The 14,948-nt window shown below is 36.3% G+C and overlaps 1 protein-coding gene across 6 annotated transcripts; it reads left to right on the plus strand.

The window, feature by feature from the left end:
• The first annotated feature begins 1,826 nt into the window (after positions 1–1,826).
• Positions 1,827–14,855, plus strand: LOC110786273 (crossover junction endonuclease EME1B). Of its 6 annotated transcripts, none has more exons than XM_021990809.2 (13): positions 1,830–2,362; positions 4,588–4,965; positions 5,047–5,120; positions 6,050–6,208; positions 6,285–6,444; positions 6,536–6,645; positions 6,854–7,032; positions 7,860–7,923; positions 8,013–8,131; positions 9,250–9,339; positions 11,049–11,163; positions 12,950–13,157; positions 14,271–14,855. In XM_021990809.2, the coding sequence occupies exons 1-12, from the start codon at positions 1,996–1,998 to the stop codon at positions 13,121–13,123; spliced, it is 1,989 nt and encodes a 662-aa protein (XP_021846501.1). In that variant the 5' UTR covers positions 1,830–1,995; the 3' UTR covers positions 13,124–13,157; positions 14,271–14,855. The 6 variants fall into 6 exon arrangements, 4 of the variants coding, with proteins under 4 accessions (XP_021846503.1, XP_056696710.1, XP_021846501.1 ...); XM_021990810.2 differs by having other exon boundaries at positions 1,831–2,362; positions 6,285–6,435; XM_021990811.2 differs by lacking the exons at positions 12,950–13,157; positions 14,271–14,855 and adding an exon at positions 11,268–12,915 and having other exon boundaries at positions 1,827–2,362.
• Positions 14,856–14,948: the final 93 nt, after the last annotated feature.

Below are 14,948 nucleotides of genomic sequence, written 5' to 3' on the forward strand. Positions count from 1 at the left end.
GTGGGGTTTAAAGAGCTTGTTGCATGTGCTTAAATGCAACCGTGATTCCTACGAAAGTGAGTTAGCGTGTATTCTTGTAGTTCTTATTTTCGTAATTTTGATTTTGAATAATTAAGCTCATTCTCCTCCCCGTTTCTCATTCTAGCTTTGCTTGAGGACAAGCAAAGTTTTAGCTTGGGGGAGTTTGATGAGCGACATTTATGTCGCTCTTAGCTTAGGATTTAAGTTCATTTTATTAGCATTTTATTATTATTTTTACTTAGTTTTATCGTTTTTAGTTCGTTTATTGCATTTTTGCATTTATCGTAACATTTTCTCGTCTTGCGTATATTTTAGTCGTTTTTGCTCTAAACGTGCCTTTTGTGCGCATTCTCATTGCGTAAGGGTTAGTAATATTGTGTTAATATTGTGTCATTATTAACACAATGACACAATATTAATTAAAACCGTGTTATTAATTACCGTGTTATTAATTTACCCCAAAAATAGAAAACCGTGTTATTAATTCGCATCGCAATTTTCCAAATCGTAAAATCATTTTAAACATCGTCAAGCATAATGACACAATATTAATCATGCTAATTGAGTAGTCTTAGTCTAGAGGTTAGGGTTGAAGGCTTGGGAATGAATTTTGGGAAATTATAGGGAAATTCATGTTGATGTTGTGATTAAATTCGATTTGATGCTAGGATTTCCATGACTATAGAATTAGTAGTTGCAAATGCTAGTTCCATAGGATTGATTGGAGTGCATTGTTTTGATTTTGCAAGAGATTGTGAATCTCTATGATGCATGTGAAAAGTAGGTCTCAATCGTGAGTTGTTTAGTTTTAGGATAATGCGAGAGCTCTTCCTAGACTAGAGGACTTAGCGCGCTCTATCCGAGAGGCGGCGAGCTCGTCATTAGTTTCTTTTCCCCTATGTATCAAGTCCTTGCATAATCATTGTGTTTTGACCTTTGTCCTTCTCCTTAATTCAATTTCCAACGCCGATTCCCGAAATCTCTAGAATTTCTTTACTTGTTCATATTTCATACTTTTCTTGCTTTCATTAGATTAATACAAAAACTCATTTCCCATTCGAACTAGCTTTTGAACACATTAGATTGAAAAGCCAAACATATTCATTCTCTTGGGACGATCCCTATGCTTGCCGCTATAGTCAATATAGTCAATATAGCCAGTTAGTTAGGAGTTTATAAATTTTGTTTGATTGAGGTGTATTCTTTTAACGACGGAAAATACCTCTATCAGCTTTATTCTCGGACACGGGAAGATCATGCCATAACTACCAGGTGTGGTCAAGTTATACTTAGCTTTTGCTTATTAAAATAACATCAACCTTATATATTAGTTTATTACATTGCATCTTTCACATCAGGTAATAAAATGTGTATAGACTTATGATTTATATTACTATTTGGTCAGGTCAATGACAAGTCGGGTTGCTAACAAGTCAGGTAAATCTAGTAACGAGTTGTCACAAGTTCGGTAAATATCAGGTTGTGTCGGGTTATAATCGGTTTCAGGTTGACGTCGGTTTAGGTGTCGAATCGGGTTCGAATTATTGTATGTTCGGGTCAGTTCGATACGAGTGTGGTGTCGATTCGGGTTTGGGTCATACAATATCGGGTTAAAACCTGATACTTGTTTTATCGGATCGGGTAAAAGTTATGTTCCGGGTTACCTGTTTTACCCAAAAATTCAAATAATAAGTCGGTTACTGATACAAGTTGATTCAGATCGAGTTCTCGGATCGAGTCATTTTTTATGGCTCTAATGTCAATAAGCAAAACCCTACATCACTGTATTGCATCAAATACAAGGGAGATTTCACAGGCGCGGCAATGAGAAAACTGGTCCGCAACTTGGGTAGTTTTATCAAATCATATTTGGAAAAGAAAAAGAAAAACATTTGAAACAACAAAAACCGCCATTGAAAGAACTCTCTCCAGTCTCCACTCTCTTTTCCTTTCCCCTCCCTCTCTTCAGTGAAGATGTCACAGCCTGAACCCATCGTCCTCAGTGACTCTGACGATGACGACGAATACAAGCTCAAAGAAATTCATTCAACAACTCCAATTTCGATTTTGAGCAAAGAAATACATTTAACAACTCCAATTTCGAATTTCAACAAAGAAATTGATTTAATTACTCCAATTTCGAATAAGAGACCCAGAAAAGTCCCTGTGTTAATTGATCTTATCGATGACCCAACTCCTCCTCCTCCTAAGCTTCAAAAATCAGCATCTTCTACAAAATCATTTATCCCAGAAACCCCAATTTTCGTTGATGATTCTCCTGTTACCAAGTTTACCGCTAATTTGCCTAGCCCCTCGAATAGTCCTGCTCTCATTTCATCAGGTCACATTTTCTCTCTCCTTTATTTTTTGTTTCAGTTTGTTTTAGTGTTGCTCTTCAAATTACGTAGGTTTTTGTTAGAATTGTGGGTTTGTTGGAATGATGCTTAATGGAGTGCCCCCCTTTTTTCAGGGATGCCCTAATTTAATTTATACTTTGATTGATTGTCAAGAATAATGATTCGGACAATTTTTGCTTGATTTTGTGTTGATTAGTTATTAAAATTAACATATGTACTAGGGTTAGGTTTTTGTTAGTTTGCGTTATTATGTTTGAATCATTACTAAATGAATGTTTGTAGATTATGTCTCAAGAATGAGGTTTTTGAAGTTTTGACATTGCTAAGTTGGAACCAATAGTTTGTGTTGTTTAGATTTCGGTTCACCTTCAGTAGCTTTCTTGATCGTTGTCTTGTTTTCGCTACATTAACTTACGATTTATACTACTGCTAAGAAGCTCCTACACGGTATCCTGGTCTTAAAATCCCCAGTGGATCCTTGTTACTCGCATAAGAGAAGAATGGATCGACCTTCTTCATTACCATTGTAGATTAGCATCAACGTGCTTTCATTCCCTTTTGTTACTTTAGTGGCTTGACTAGTTACTCGGAATTTCAATTAGTCCAATTCCTCATGTTAGTAAGCTCGGTGGTTGAATGGGATCATTTGTCTGGAAAATGTAGGATTCAGAATATGTTTCCTAGTTTTAATTCCTCTTGGAGCATTGGAGATTTCCTGTAATCCTCCCCTTCCTCTCGAGAAAATGCTTAGGTTCCAGATGTAACTCATTATAAAATGACATACTTGAAAAGTTTTGCAATGAGGGATATTTTGTTAGTGAAGTTGGTGGCAAATTGTGGTTTGTCTTTTTCAGTGTGGCCTTTTGTTGATTTTACAACTTCATTAAGCACTACCTTATTCTAGATATAAAGAGCACTTCACAATTTTGAAGCTTAGGAGGAATGTATTTAAGTATTTTATCAAACCATATTTTGATGCATAATCTTCTATAAAGCCAAAAACAATAAAATAAACATTAACTTTTTCTTTCTCGTAACTCGTAAGGTTTCTCTTTTAGACTTCAATTGTTCAAACCGAGGTAGTGTATGAAAAGCACACTTAAAGCGCGCTTAATCGCTGAAGCGCGAAGCAGTAGGGCAAAAAGATTAATTTGCCCTATAGGTGAAGCGTTTTGGAAAAGCGCATCAAAGCGCATGAAGCGTGCTTTTCTGCGCTTCAATCTTTTTTTATGTTGTTACTGTATTCTGGACCACGCCCTAGTAATCCTTAACAATAGAAAGTTGGCCAAGAGTCCAAAAGAAAAGGAAAAAGAAAAGAAGAAGACAACAAACGACGATGTTTATAGTATATTTGTTCCCTAGTGGTCCTGGACTCCTAGTTGATAGTGCATGATAAGTTGATAACCACTATGTTATATGCTTTATTTTTGTTAAAACAATAGGAAAGCAAATCTGATGTTCATATATTTTTGTGGTTTAAATACTTTATTTTAGTCAGATATATGTGCATAATAGTAAAGAAACCTTTAGTTTTTTAAAAGTGCGCTTCACTTTGATGAGGCGCGAGCCATGCGCTTAGGCTCTAGGACTTATCGCTTTAGTGCGTCTTGCGCTTTTTTATACACTGAACCGAGGATCAAGAATATATTGAACAAGTAACACAACCCTTTCATTCTCTTTTTAAGGTGGTATAACCATAGATCCCTTATCACCTATTTTCTAAAGAATTTAAGTTGATAATTAAGTATTTTTTATTTTTAATAACTTTAAAATACCTTGTTTGTTTGACGGAAAACATTTTCTAGGAAAATAATTTTACCATTTTCCTTTTTTATTGTTTTGCTATTGGGTAAGATGGAAAATCTTTTTTTTCCATGTTAAAAGGGGCCTAAAGTTCTAAGGGACCAGGTGTTTGCACACCTTATGGCTTTGAGGTTTTGGGCTCTATCTCTTCCAACTGCGGTTCTTGGAGGTGGAGATTCTCTTATCCTTCCCCCCATTTCCAAGAGTCTGACCTCTGTAGCCGAGTTGGTTACCGGCGAGAGGTCCCGATTTAGTAGGGTCGTTCTTCTTACCCCCCCCCCCCCCAAAAAAGTGTGTACACACCTTTGCTATCTTTGTGGCTGTACTTAACTATTTTTCCTATACACGTACATTTGCTTGTTTTCCGTGTGAGAATTATTGCTTAGATTGATCTTGCAAATTGCAGGTGTTGATAAATCTGATAATGATGCTGGAGACTCTGAAATGGGAACTTGTGTAAAAAATATGCAAGCATCTCCGTCTTCTGATTCAGAAAATGAGTCGGTACGTGAGTTTGATCTTGAAAGTTGGTTAGACATTGACTCAACCTTTTGTCTTCATAAGGGAGAGGAATCCAATGTTCATATGGAGGGTAGAGGTCTAGGAAAAAAATGTTCAATGGAAAATGGAAGAACTTTGTCTGAGCTTAATGTGGAACAGAACTTGGAAAAGAGACCTAAAGTTGTAGAAAAGGAGAACTGCCAGGAGAATGAAAGAATTCCTGTTACTTCCAATGTGAAGACCCTGGAAAAGTGTCCCATTGTTCAGTCCACGTGCTGTCTTGGTAAGTTGGTGAAATATCTCGCATAAGGATTTTGCAGAGTATCCAAGATGTTGCATAACTTTGACAATCATTTTTCTTCAGGGAACCTGAAATCCACAAAGACACATGACCATACTTCTCTGGAATACAATACCAATCAAGTACAACCTATTAACGTAAGATGATTATGGCTTCCTTGTAGCTTCTTGATATCTCCATAGTCCTCATCATTTTTCTTTTAACATGTCCTCTGCTTCTCCTCGTCTGTAAAGAGATGTTTATCTTTCACACTTCCTGTAGTCCCAAGCTTATTCAGCAAGTATAAGTTGGCAATTGCTGGATGAGTGAAGCACTGTGGCTTTATGCTCACTACACTAAGAATTTTATCTAAAGGGGGAAATTTGACTTTATCAAAGAGCAACTTTTCTAATTCTTCTTTCATATCTATGCATTTGTTCACCATTTCAACTATATTTTCCAAGTACTTGAAGAAATTTCAAATTGATAGTAGTTACTAGGTATGGCTTATGAAAATAGTCCTAACATATGATATCGTCCCAAGGCGAACTGAAAGCATTAGAAGGGTACATGGTAAATACTCTGTAGATTTAGGTTTTTGTCAAGTTCTTCCTTTGTATCTATGCCTTTAACACCAAGTCTTCTATTACTGCTTATGGCGTTATGGAGCGGTATAATAGGTGACATGTAGATGATGTAAACTACATCAGATATATATTGAATGAAACAAAATCGCTCTCTCCCTCTTCCTCTGTCATTTTCTCCTTTCCAGAGCTCTTTTTCTAGTCTCTTCACTTAAATTCCTTTTCTTTTCCTTCACCAAAATCTTCTCTGGCATGGAACTGTCACTAATTAAAGCAGTCCATTAGCACTATTTCCAAAGTAACGTGCTTACTAGCATTTGAAGGATGAAGTAATTTGAGATCAAGTGGCTCAAGAAATTAACTGTCGTGTCGTCTAAAATGCCAAATATGTTCATGTGCTTAGGGGAGGAGTTAGTATTTTTATGTCCTTTTATGCATGTTGATGCTCTACAAAATGCCAAATATGTTCTTCATGTGCTTATGCAAGTATGGTGTCTTTTCAGGATCATGATTGTGGAAAAGAAAATGTCAGACTGAAAAAAGGAGGTGCAATCCATAAGCCAAAAAGTGGAGGTGATGCTAATGCAAAGAAAAAATTGAACAAAGACGATCAGGCAGCAGATAGGAAGAAATTAATGGAGGAAAAAAGGGCTTTAAAGGAGGTCAGTGGTTTGTTGTACAAAATGATTTTGCGGATCATGTTCAGACGAGAGCTTACTGAGTTTTTTCATAACCCAGCAAGAAAAGTCACTTAAAGCAGATTTGAGGGCTGAAGCTGCTAAACAGAAACAGCTGGAGAAAGAGAAGAAGAAATTGGAGAACTATAAGTTCAATGAGAAAGACATCGTGGCTGAAATTGATCCAAAGGTTCTGTCAGGATCACTTGGAGGTAGGCCCGGTAAGGGTATATCTGCTGAACTTCATCCTTGAATTTTATAGGAGGGTTATCTTCTAGTTTTAGTCTTACTGATACTTTTCGTTGGATATAGGTCCTCTGCTAACAATGTTTAACGAGAAAGGTCTCAATTATAAAATAAATCCAAATCCCGTCGAAAAATCAATTATTTGGAGATTTATTCTTCCAGAAAATACTTTTCAGGTAAACAAAACTATTAGTTCATATATTCTGTCGACAATTTCTATCGATTTCCGGACAGAAAAAATAATGCAGTTAATTGGAGATAAAAGTTAAACCTTAATAACCACAAAGTTCTTCCTTATATACCAATTCTGCTAACGTACTATATATCCTAATTCCTGAAGTATAGCTTGAAACTGATGGAGAGATGGGGATTGTTTGCCTGCAGCATTCTGCAGTGAAACCAGATATTCGATATATATTGCTCATTTATGATGATGCTGAGGAATTTTGTAACCGTGCTAATGATGGATCTCTTATGGTTCATATTTCTTCTGTGCGAAAGCGTTATCCATCTTACACAATCTGCTGCCTCACAAATAGGTTGATGTCTTTTATCAATAAAAGGTGAGACTTTTTGCAAGAATATGGTTTCCCTCATTTAATTTTGTGGACGTTAGGTTCCATCTCCTCTTTTTATTTTATATTAGCTATTATGCAAAATGCACAACCAAACAATGAGCTCACAAAAGCATTATGATTTACTACAATAAAATATAGTCCGTCATGTTCTCATAAGTTTGTTACTCAAATCATGGAAAAACTTGTTTCAAGTGTTGGAAGACAAACAAAAATGAAAGCATGATGAAGGTGTAGGAGAAAAACTTGTATTCTTTGAAGTGGTCATGTTCAAAAATGGTCCTGAACAGTTGTCTCTCTTTTCTCTTGCTGATTTTATTTGACCCTACAAGCATAAACCCGCGATTTAGATGGCGGACAAGAGTGCACAATGAGCATGGTGCACCTCCAAAGAACACAAGTGTTTGCGTAAAAGAACATGAGTTATGTTTTTTATTCATAGTTTTAACAAAAATAAAAGAGTATATCTCATTTCTTCTGTCCCAATGTCACGTTCTTTTACCTATAGACTTGTGATATTTGGGTACATCATGCTCATTGTGCACCCTTGTTCATACTCCACGAATTGCCATATACCCCAGTGATCCTTGAAAAGCTTTGCACAGACGCAAGGTCTTGCTCTTTCTCTCTCATGCAGTTTTTGTTGCTTGAGTAGTTTCTCATTTCTACATAAAATCCTGCATCTTCTTCTTGCTATATTTTCATGTTTTCCAACTGTTTTAGTTTCATAGAAATTAAGTCCAATCGTTTTCTTCCCAGCCAAGTTGTGTCCTGTGTAAAATTCACAAATTGCTGGGGTATGGTTTTCTTGGCAGGGAGCAGCAGAAGTATAAAAAGCAAAAGGTTGCCAGTGATTGGATACGCCCACCTGTGGAAGAGGCAAGACATATTGAGTTTTCGCTTGTCCAATACTATTTTTTTTGTTATTACCTGTTAAAATTGGTGGATTAACCGACTGCTTTGCACAGCTTTTTGCAAAGTTAACCACTCAGTTTGCCAATGTTCATTCAAGACAATGTGTTGATGAGGCTGAAGTAGCTGAGCATGTCGTTGGGTTGACAATCAACCTTGCCAAGGGCCAATCTCGGTAACTGCAATATTTTCTTGTGAAAACATAACATGTAACCCACCTGACAATCATGCTTCAGCATACTGTTATGTTATCATTACTTTATTTTATTTTATCACCAGTTAGTTACCTTCTTCCAGATCCTTATAGTGATCAGTCGGTAACAACTACAAGTATTACCTTGTTAATTCTTCATGTAAGCGGTTGTCACGGCAGATCATCCTTCTTGGTAGCCTTACCGGTGGACTCTAGAAATACAGCTACCTATGAAGTAGGGAAACCACATAAGAGAGTACTATGAGTCTGTAACAGAATAGCATTACCTTTCCAATTTCAATCAGAATCCTTTAATCTGTTTTTCTGAAATTTCGGGTTCACCTTCACACCTTGAGTTCTGGTTCTTGTTCTGGCTATACCATCGTGTCATTAGCCCAAGTGGCTCAAGGTTACCGTTTGCCAGGATTCATGTGATGTGCTTGGAAAGGGGGGCATTGGAACTTGCATGACAGGGCCCTATTAGTTACCCAACTAAAATGAATAAGGATAATGGTTTCTGGCTGGTCACTTTCTAGCAAGTATTTGTAACGTGGTTCCTGAAATAGGTTTCTCTTCTACTGTTTTTTTTTGTGCTAACCCCTGAAGGTGTATTGTTGACTGAAGTCATTTTTCTCGTCTGCCAAACCTTGAAAGTTTTTCTTTTTGCCTTCTTTTATAATACTAGTTTGTGTTGTACATCAGTGACCATGCTTTAGATGGTTTAAGTGTACTTTTCACTGGATTTCGGTGCAATCCCTCAATGCGCTTGTTATGAACTTTAATTATAGATCTCTAGATATTCTGCAATGTGCCGATGTAGGGTATGGGTAAAAACTTGAGCACCTGTTGCTGAATAAATATGAAGAATTAATTGCTCCTAGCACCTGTAAGCTGTAACCCTGATAAATTTCTTATTGAACTGGCAAAAAATGGTCTTGCCAAGTAGCTACAGTACACATTCTATTGCTTTCTGCCATAAGTTTGATTAAAATGTCTTTTCCTGCATTCTTTACTGTTGAAATACTAGAATTTATTGACATCGTTTATCTTTAATTGAACGTATAGGTTAAGTGCCTAAAGTTGTATGCTTTTTGTGGCAGCAAGAAGCTGACACACCTATCTGTTAATGCCAATGGATGTAATGTTACAAGGGATTGTGTGGACAGAAGCCTCATAATGAAGCATCCATGGTTAGTATTTCTGGTAAACCCATATCTATTTCTAGTAACATTAATATACAACATGGTTTTCTGTTCAGCGGCTATTGGCCTATTTCCACCCAGTAAGTCAACAATTTGGAATCTGAACTCTGAAGTGGTTTATTTTACAAAACATACAACTTCTTTCTTAATCCTATAATGTCTGCTCTTAAACCCCCCCCCCCCCCCCCAGATTGTGTTACTGTAAACTGTGCAGCACCTCTCAAAAGGTGTTTTCCATATGTTTCCTCCACAAGAACTATTCTCTCCGTTGCACCAAAAAGTCCTTGCTTAATCTTTGTCTCCATCCTCATGCCATCTGTCAGCCCCTTCACCAGTCTTACAGATAATGCCTTGGCAGTTGGCGCTTTGACAAAATACTAGGGGAGTAGGGTTTGCTGGCTTCTCCTTCAATACACAATTGGACGTTGGTGGTGACATGTGTTTCCAATTCTCCTAAATAGGCTCTTCATGCACGAGTATTCAAATCTTAACACATACACAAACGAGTTTCATCAAGAGTAGAACCCTTCAAATCTGGGCTCTGAGGCTCCTTGTGCATGCACTAGTCACAAATACATGGTACTGGGAGATGCCTGCCTTTTTTCCAGATATGCTATCTCTATTAGCTAGGCTAGTTGCTTGACTCTGTACATATTCTCTGTCCTAAATCGTGTCTTTCTCATGATTTAAGGAGCAATAACAGCTAATATTTCTTTTTTTGAGGAAGTAAACATTAATTGTAATAAGTAAAATTATTCACAACATCTCTATGATGAGTAATTGCCTCTTTTCTCCTAAAGTTGTCCATATTTTTGGCCAAAATTTTGCAAGGTCTTATCAATAAGTTTTCATTTCTTTGCACTATAGGCATGAGTATCAATGCAATTCACAATTCTTCTCGTTACCCTGGTAGGAAAATAATCACGAACAAATGATAAAGGATTTATAATTCTTCTCGTTACCCTGATAGAAAATTCATTTTCTTACAAAAATGTCAATAAAGATACATATTTATTTCTACTTATATCTACTTTTATCTTATACTTCACTTTGAAATTAACTTATCTGTACTTATTATTGCTGAAAGAATTTGTGTGTGTGTTAAATTGTCTGAAATAAAACTTATATTTGCTGAACTTATCTGACCTTATAGGAAGTTATCTGAACTTCATTTTCTGTTGAACTTATCTGACCTTATAGGAAGTTACCTGAACTTGTTTTTGCTGAAATAAGTTAAAGTAAGTTGAAATACAGTCCCTTAGTGATTCTAACTAGATACTATAACAAATGAATTATACATGTCTATTTCCTATTTTTATTAAGATAAATGTTTGTGCTACCTAACTCTCAATAAAATCTTCATAAAATGGTACTTTTAGTGTCCCTTGGAAGTTGGAACACCGAAATTTTCTTCTCTGTTATTTCATATCAAAAGCTATTGGAAGTTGCATTGAAACCCTTAACTCTTTGTTGTTAAATTTATTATACAATTATTCTCATCACTGAGTTTTTATGGTTATGTCATTAATTACTTAGTTATGAACAAGATCTGCTTGTGGAAATGGACTTTTTTGTTAAATCATGAGCTCTATGAATTCTTAATTTGTATTAAACTAGTCTAGATTTTGTAATTTCTATTTTTCGAATCACCTACCCATAAAATGGTAATAGTGCTCACTTTTATATCGGCCTTCCAGGTTAAAGGCATTGGTTTCTATACCAAAAGTGCAACCTCGATTTGCTATCGCTATATGGAAGAAGTATCCAACTATGAAATCTCTCTTGCGAGTTTTCATGGATCCAACTAAAACTGTGAGTTGTTCATCCATGTTTCCGGAATCTTGGTTTTTCAATTTACTAAAAGATTTGGGGATGGTTCTTTTGCTTGTCTGATTTAAGAAATCATCTCCTACCAGATCTTCAATTTATCAGCTTTCAAATGTTGGGGATCTGAAAACTTCACACAACTACCTCATTTAGGTTTTACCTCTTGTAGAGTTTTAGAAGTAGCTGATATTTTGTTTAATTTTTTTTTTATGCAAATATACCAGATTTAGGGGGGAAAATTTCAAGTTTTTCTCCGTTCAGTAATCAATTTATTGGAAAAGGATTATACTTAGGTATTCAGCTGCTTTGTGATGATTTAGAAACACAAGTTGATCATTTTGTTGTACACCATTACTACATTGCTTGGACTTATCTGAATCATTCCTTTTTTGTCACTGGGGTCGGCTTTCTGTATGTTGATTACCGCTCGATCCTTGGAGGGGCCATAATATTTTGCAAGGCAATGTCAGATCATACTTGGGCCATAATTTGCGTTCTTCTTTTCGGGATATGCATATGATATTTTTATTTGTGCAATTCCTTGATTCTGAATCCTGATACCTACTGTTTGACCTCTTGATTATACAACATTATATACTTATAGCTCTCCCGCTGTACTCCTTTTTCATGTTTGCAATACCGTCTTTATTAAGGATTCTCATATACCAGTAAACTTAATTTCATCATCTGCACTTCACTTGAGTTGGTAATAACTTGAGAAACATTGGAAGGATGTAATAGGTAGTGCTTGTGTAAAGCTTATTGAGAAATGACCCATGATAGGATTTATCTCTAGGTACCTTCTCATTTCTGAGTCTAGGCTGTTTGGAATTGCCACCCGCATATTTTGTGTGTTTACACTTGGATTATATTAACATTATAAGATATTCTTCTCACGAATGGTGTTTAGCAACCCAGGGTAAATCCTTCTTCTATCTCTGGCCCGATTAACGTTCTTTGGAACATCCCTAAAGCTCTCTCATCAGCTCCAAAATAAACAACTAAAAAATGTCTGTGAATTGCGTAATTCTGACCTGTTTCTACCCGTGCTCATCTCCATTTTCCTTGCTACTTATATAAAGGTTTGATTACTATTTTCTTTTAGTGCTGTTCTGGTTTCAGGGGTCGCCAAAGGCAGGATCATTTATAGTTGCTGTCAGTTGTAATCGTTGTATCTATTTTCTTGATGCCTATACTTCTCATTCTCTGGGATAAGTATCTTAGCCTTCTTAATCTTGCTGGCATCATATAAAAGTGAAGTTGCCACGCTGATTATATTGCGGTTTTGGTCTAAACTTTGTGTGTATTCTTAGATCAACCCATGTATAGTGGTTTGCTTTGATTCAAATATAGAAATTAGAGATATTGACTGTTTCCAGCAGCAAAAGTGCACAAACTTTGTTCTCTTCATTTGATACTTCTTGGGCTAACAGTTATCTTAGGCAAATTGTTCTTACTTGGTTGTTTTGTGATATGTTCAAATGTGTCAATGCTCAGTAGATTTATATTTCTTTTCCCTGTTGTGTAGAAGGTGGGGGTGGAGTTATCCTTTGTGCCAGTTTCTCATGAATGTGAGAACCACCAATTGTCATTTATCCTTAATTTCTTCTAGATGGCCATCTGGTTATATATAGTTTAAGCTCTTACATGTTTCTGAAGAAAAGCCTGGTTGATATGTCCTCACTTCTTGTTGCTGTTAATTATTACATGCATGAAAGTGGACCGTAATATTTGGTTTCTCCTCCTCCTTTCCAAAAATATGAAACATTAGGTGGATGACAAGGAATTATTACTCCAAGATCTGCCACTAGAACAAATATCCGGCGGTGAAAAAAGGCTTGGCGTAATATGTTCAAAGAGAGTGTATAGGATACTCATGGCCCAAAATGGAAGCATCACCACTGATGATGCTGCAAACGGTGCTGATTATTTCCCCAGTCAGTAATAGAACTTATTACTCGACATGAAAGATGGAACAAGTGAGTGCATGCCTCGACCTTACATCATTTTACCGTTGTTCTGTTTACTCTTTTTTACCGTTGTTCATTTACCATTACATATACTGCAATTTGCATATCTATTCTACTATGGTGGAAATCCGATTACCACACTTGTTGGCTCAAAATATTCAAAACTCACCTTAGATTAACTTCCATTTACATTAAAAGTGGACAAATATCAAACCAAGCATAAACCTTTTTCATTGGTCCTGATGCTGATAATGGCTTAAGAGCCGACTAAATTAGGCCCACAAGACCACAACCATAAATAAAGCAAACAATAGTTTTCTACTTTATCATAAAGGTTAAAGCATACACACATATGTAAAATAATGGTCCATGAATCCATCTCCATAAGAGTGGGTTTGTGGCCTTGTGGGGCTTTAAGAAGCCTGCTGCCTCATTCTGTTGTGTGTTGTGTGTTGTGTCCCCTACCACTATTTTCCTTTCCGCCTTTAAAATGATGGTTGGCCCTGAACACTATTCAAACACCCTTTTGCATCATTTTTTTGACTTTTGCTTTCCCTTGTCCTAAATTTGGTGAAATAGCTTCTTTACCATCATTTCTAATAATTCATTTCATGGTGATTTCCATTAGATAATCAATTACTACGTACTAGTTTTTCATAATTGGCATGTGGAAATCAAATAGGATCGGAAAACATATTACCAAACTAACCCCTTATGAAACATCCCCGTACCCAAAGGCTTCAAGCTCGTGACTACTTGTAGTCCCGGGTAGGGGGATTCTCGTCATTTTACTTTGCACGCCTTGAGTTCTGTTTCTGCACTTATCAGTTGCCATCTCTACTATCTTTGTTGCCGCACACATAATTGGCAATAAGTTTGGAAACTGCTCTACTCAACTTTGCAATAAGATAAGGTATTCATGTTCATGTCATAAAAGCTATAACATTTTGTTGTGTGAAATTGCACATTGTGGTCTCCCATCATGATATATAACATCAGCCCCACGTGTTCCTTTCCCACCAGTAATAATTATATGTTGGTTAGATTGATATCTTTCTATTTACGAATGATTTCTTTCCATTAAACCCATGCGTAACCCACTAATATACTTTTTCCCTTCAGTGGCTTTTGCTTTCTTGCTCTGTGCTCTATATATACATCTGTCAAGTTGGAGGGAACTACTCATTCCTTACTCTTTAAGAGTTCAGAGCTGATTTTATTGGTGATGGAGAAGAGTAAATCAATGCCAGAATACTCTTCCTATGTGAAAGCGAATTATGCATTCGAGGACGGGCCTAGAGCGTACTCGTTCAACGGCCCGAGCAACAAGGAGGATGAGTTTGGAGGGCCCGGGAACCCGGAGACAAAGAGGAAGAAGAGAGTAGCGTCCTATAACATGTATGCCATGGAGGGTAAGCTGAAATCAACATTTCGCAACAGCTTCAAGTGGATCAAGAGTAAATTTTCTGACAATTATTTTGATGTGTAAAACTCAGAAACACTTGAATCTTTCTCCTATGTCATTGAATATTAGGTGGTTGTTTGTACATTTGATAGAGTTAAGTGTGTTTGTTGGCATTTCTGGAATTTGCAAGCTGCTTATCAAGTTGTAAGTTAAGCTTTATATATATATATATAGGTTATTCAGCTGAGATTCCCTCTACCAAAATGTTTATTGGAAATATTTTGATTATATCTTTCTTACAATTTGTTGTTATTTTCAGATTTTATAGCTCTTGTTTAAGTCGTTGTTCTTGAGCCATCAAATATTTTAGATTTTTTACCAGGAAATTAAAAGGG

Source organism: Spinacia oleracea, chromosome 3 (assembly GCF_020520425.1).
Source record: "Spinacia oleracea cultivar Varoflay chromosome 3, BTI_SOV_V1, whole genome shotgun sequence".
Lineage (NCBI taxonomy): Eukaryota > Viridiplantae > Streptophyta > Magnoliopsida > Caryophyllales > Amaranthaceae > Spinacia > Spinacia oleracea.

Coding starts and splice junctions, on each gene's coding strand:
- LOC110786273 (XM_021990809.2), top strand. CDS start 1,996: ATGTCACAGCCTGAACCCATCGTCCTCAGTGACTCTGACGATGACGAC. Junction 7,924..8,012: donor TACGCCCACCTGTGGAAGAG/GCAAGACATATT, acceptor TGCTTTGCACAG/CTTTTTGCAAAGTTAACCAC. Junction 8,132..9,249: donor CTTGCCAAGGGCCAATCTCG/GTAACTGCAATA, acceptor TTTTTGTGGCAG/CAAGAAGCTGACACACCTAT.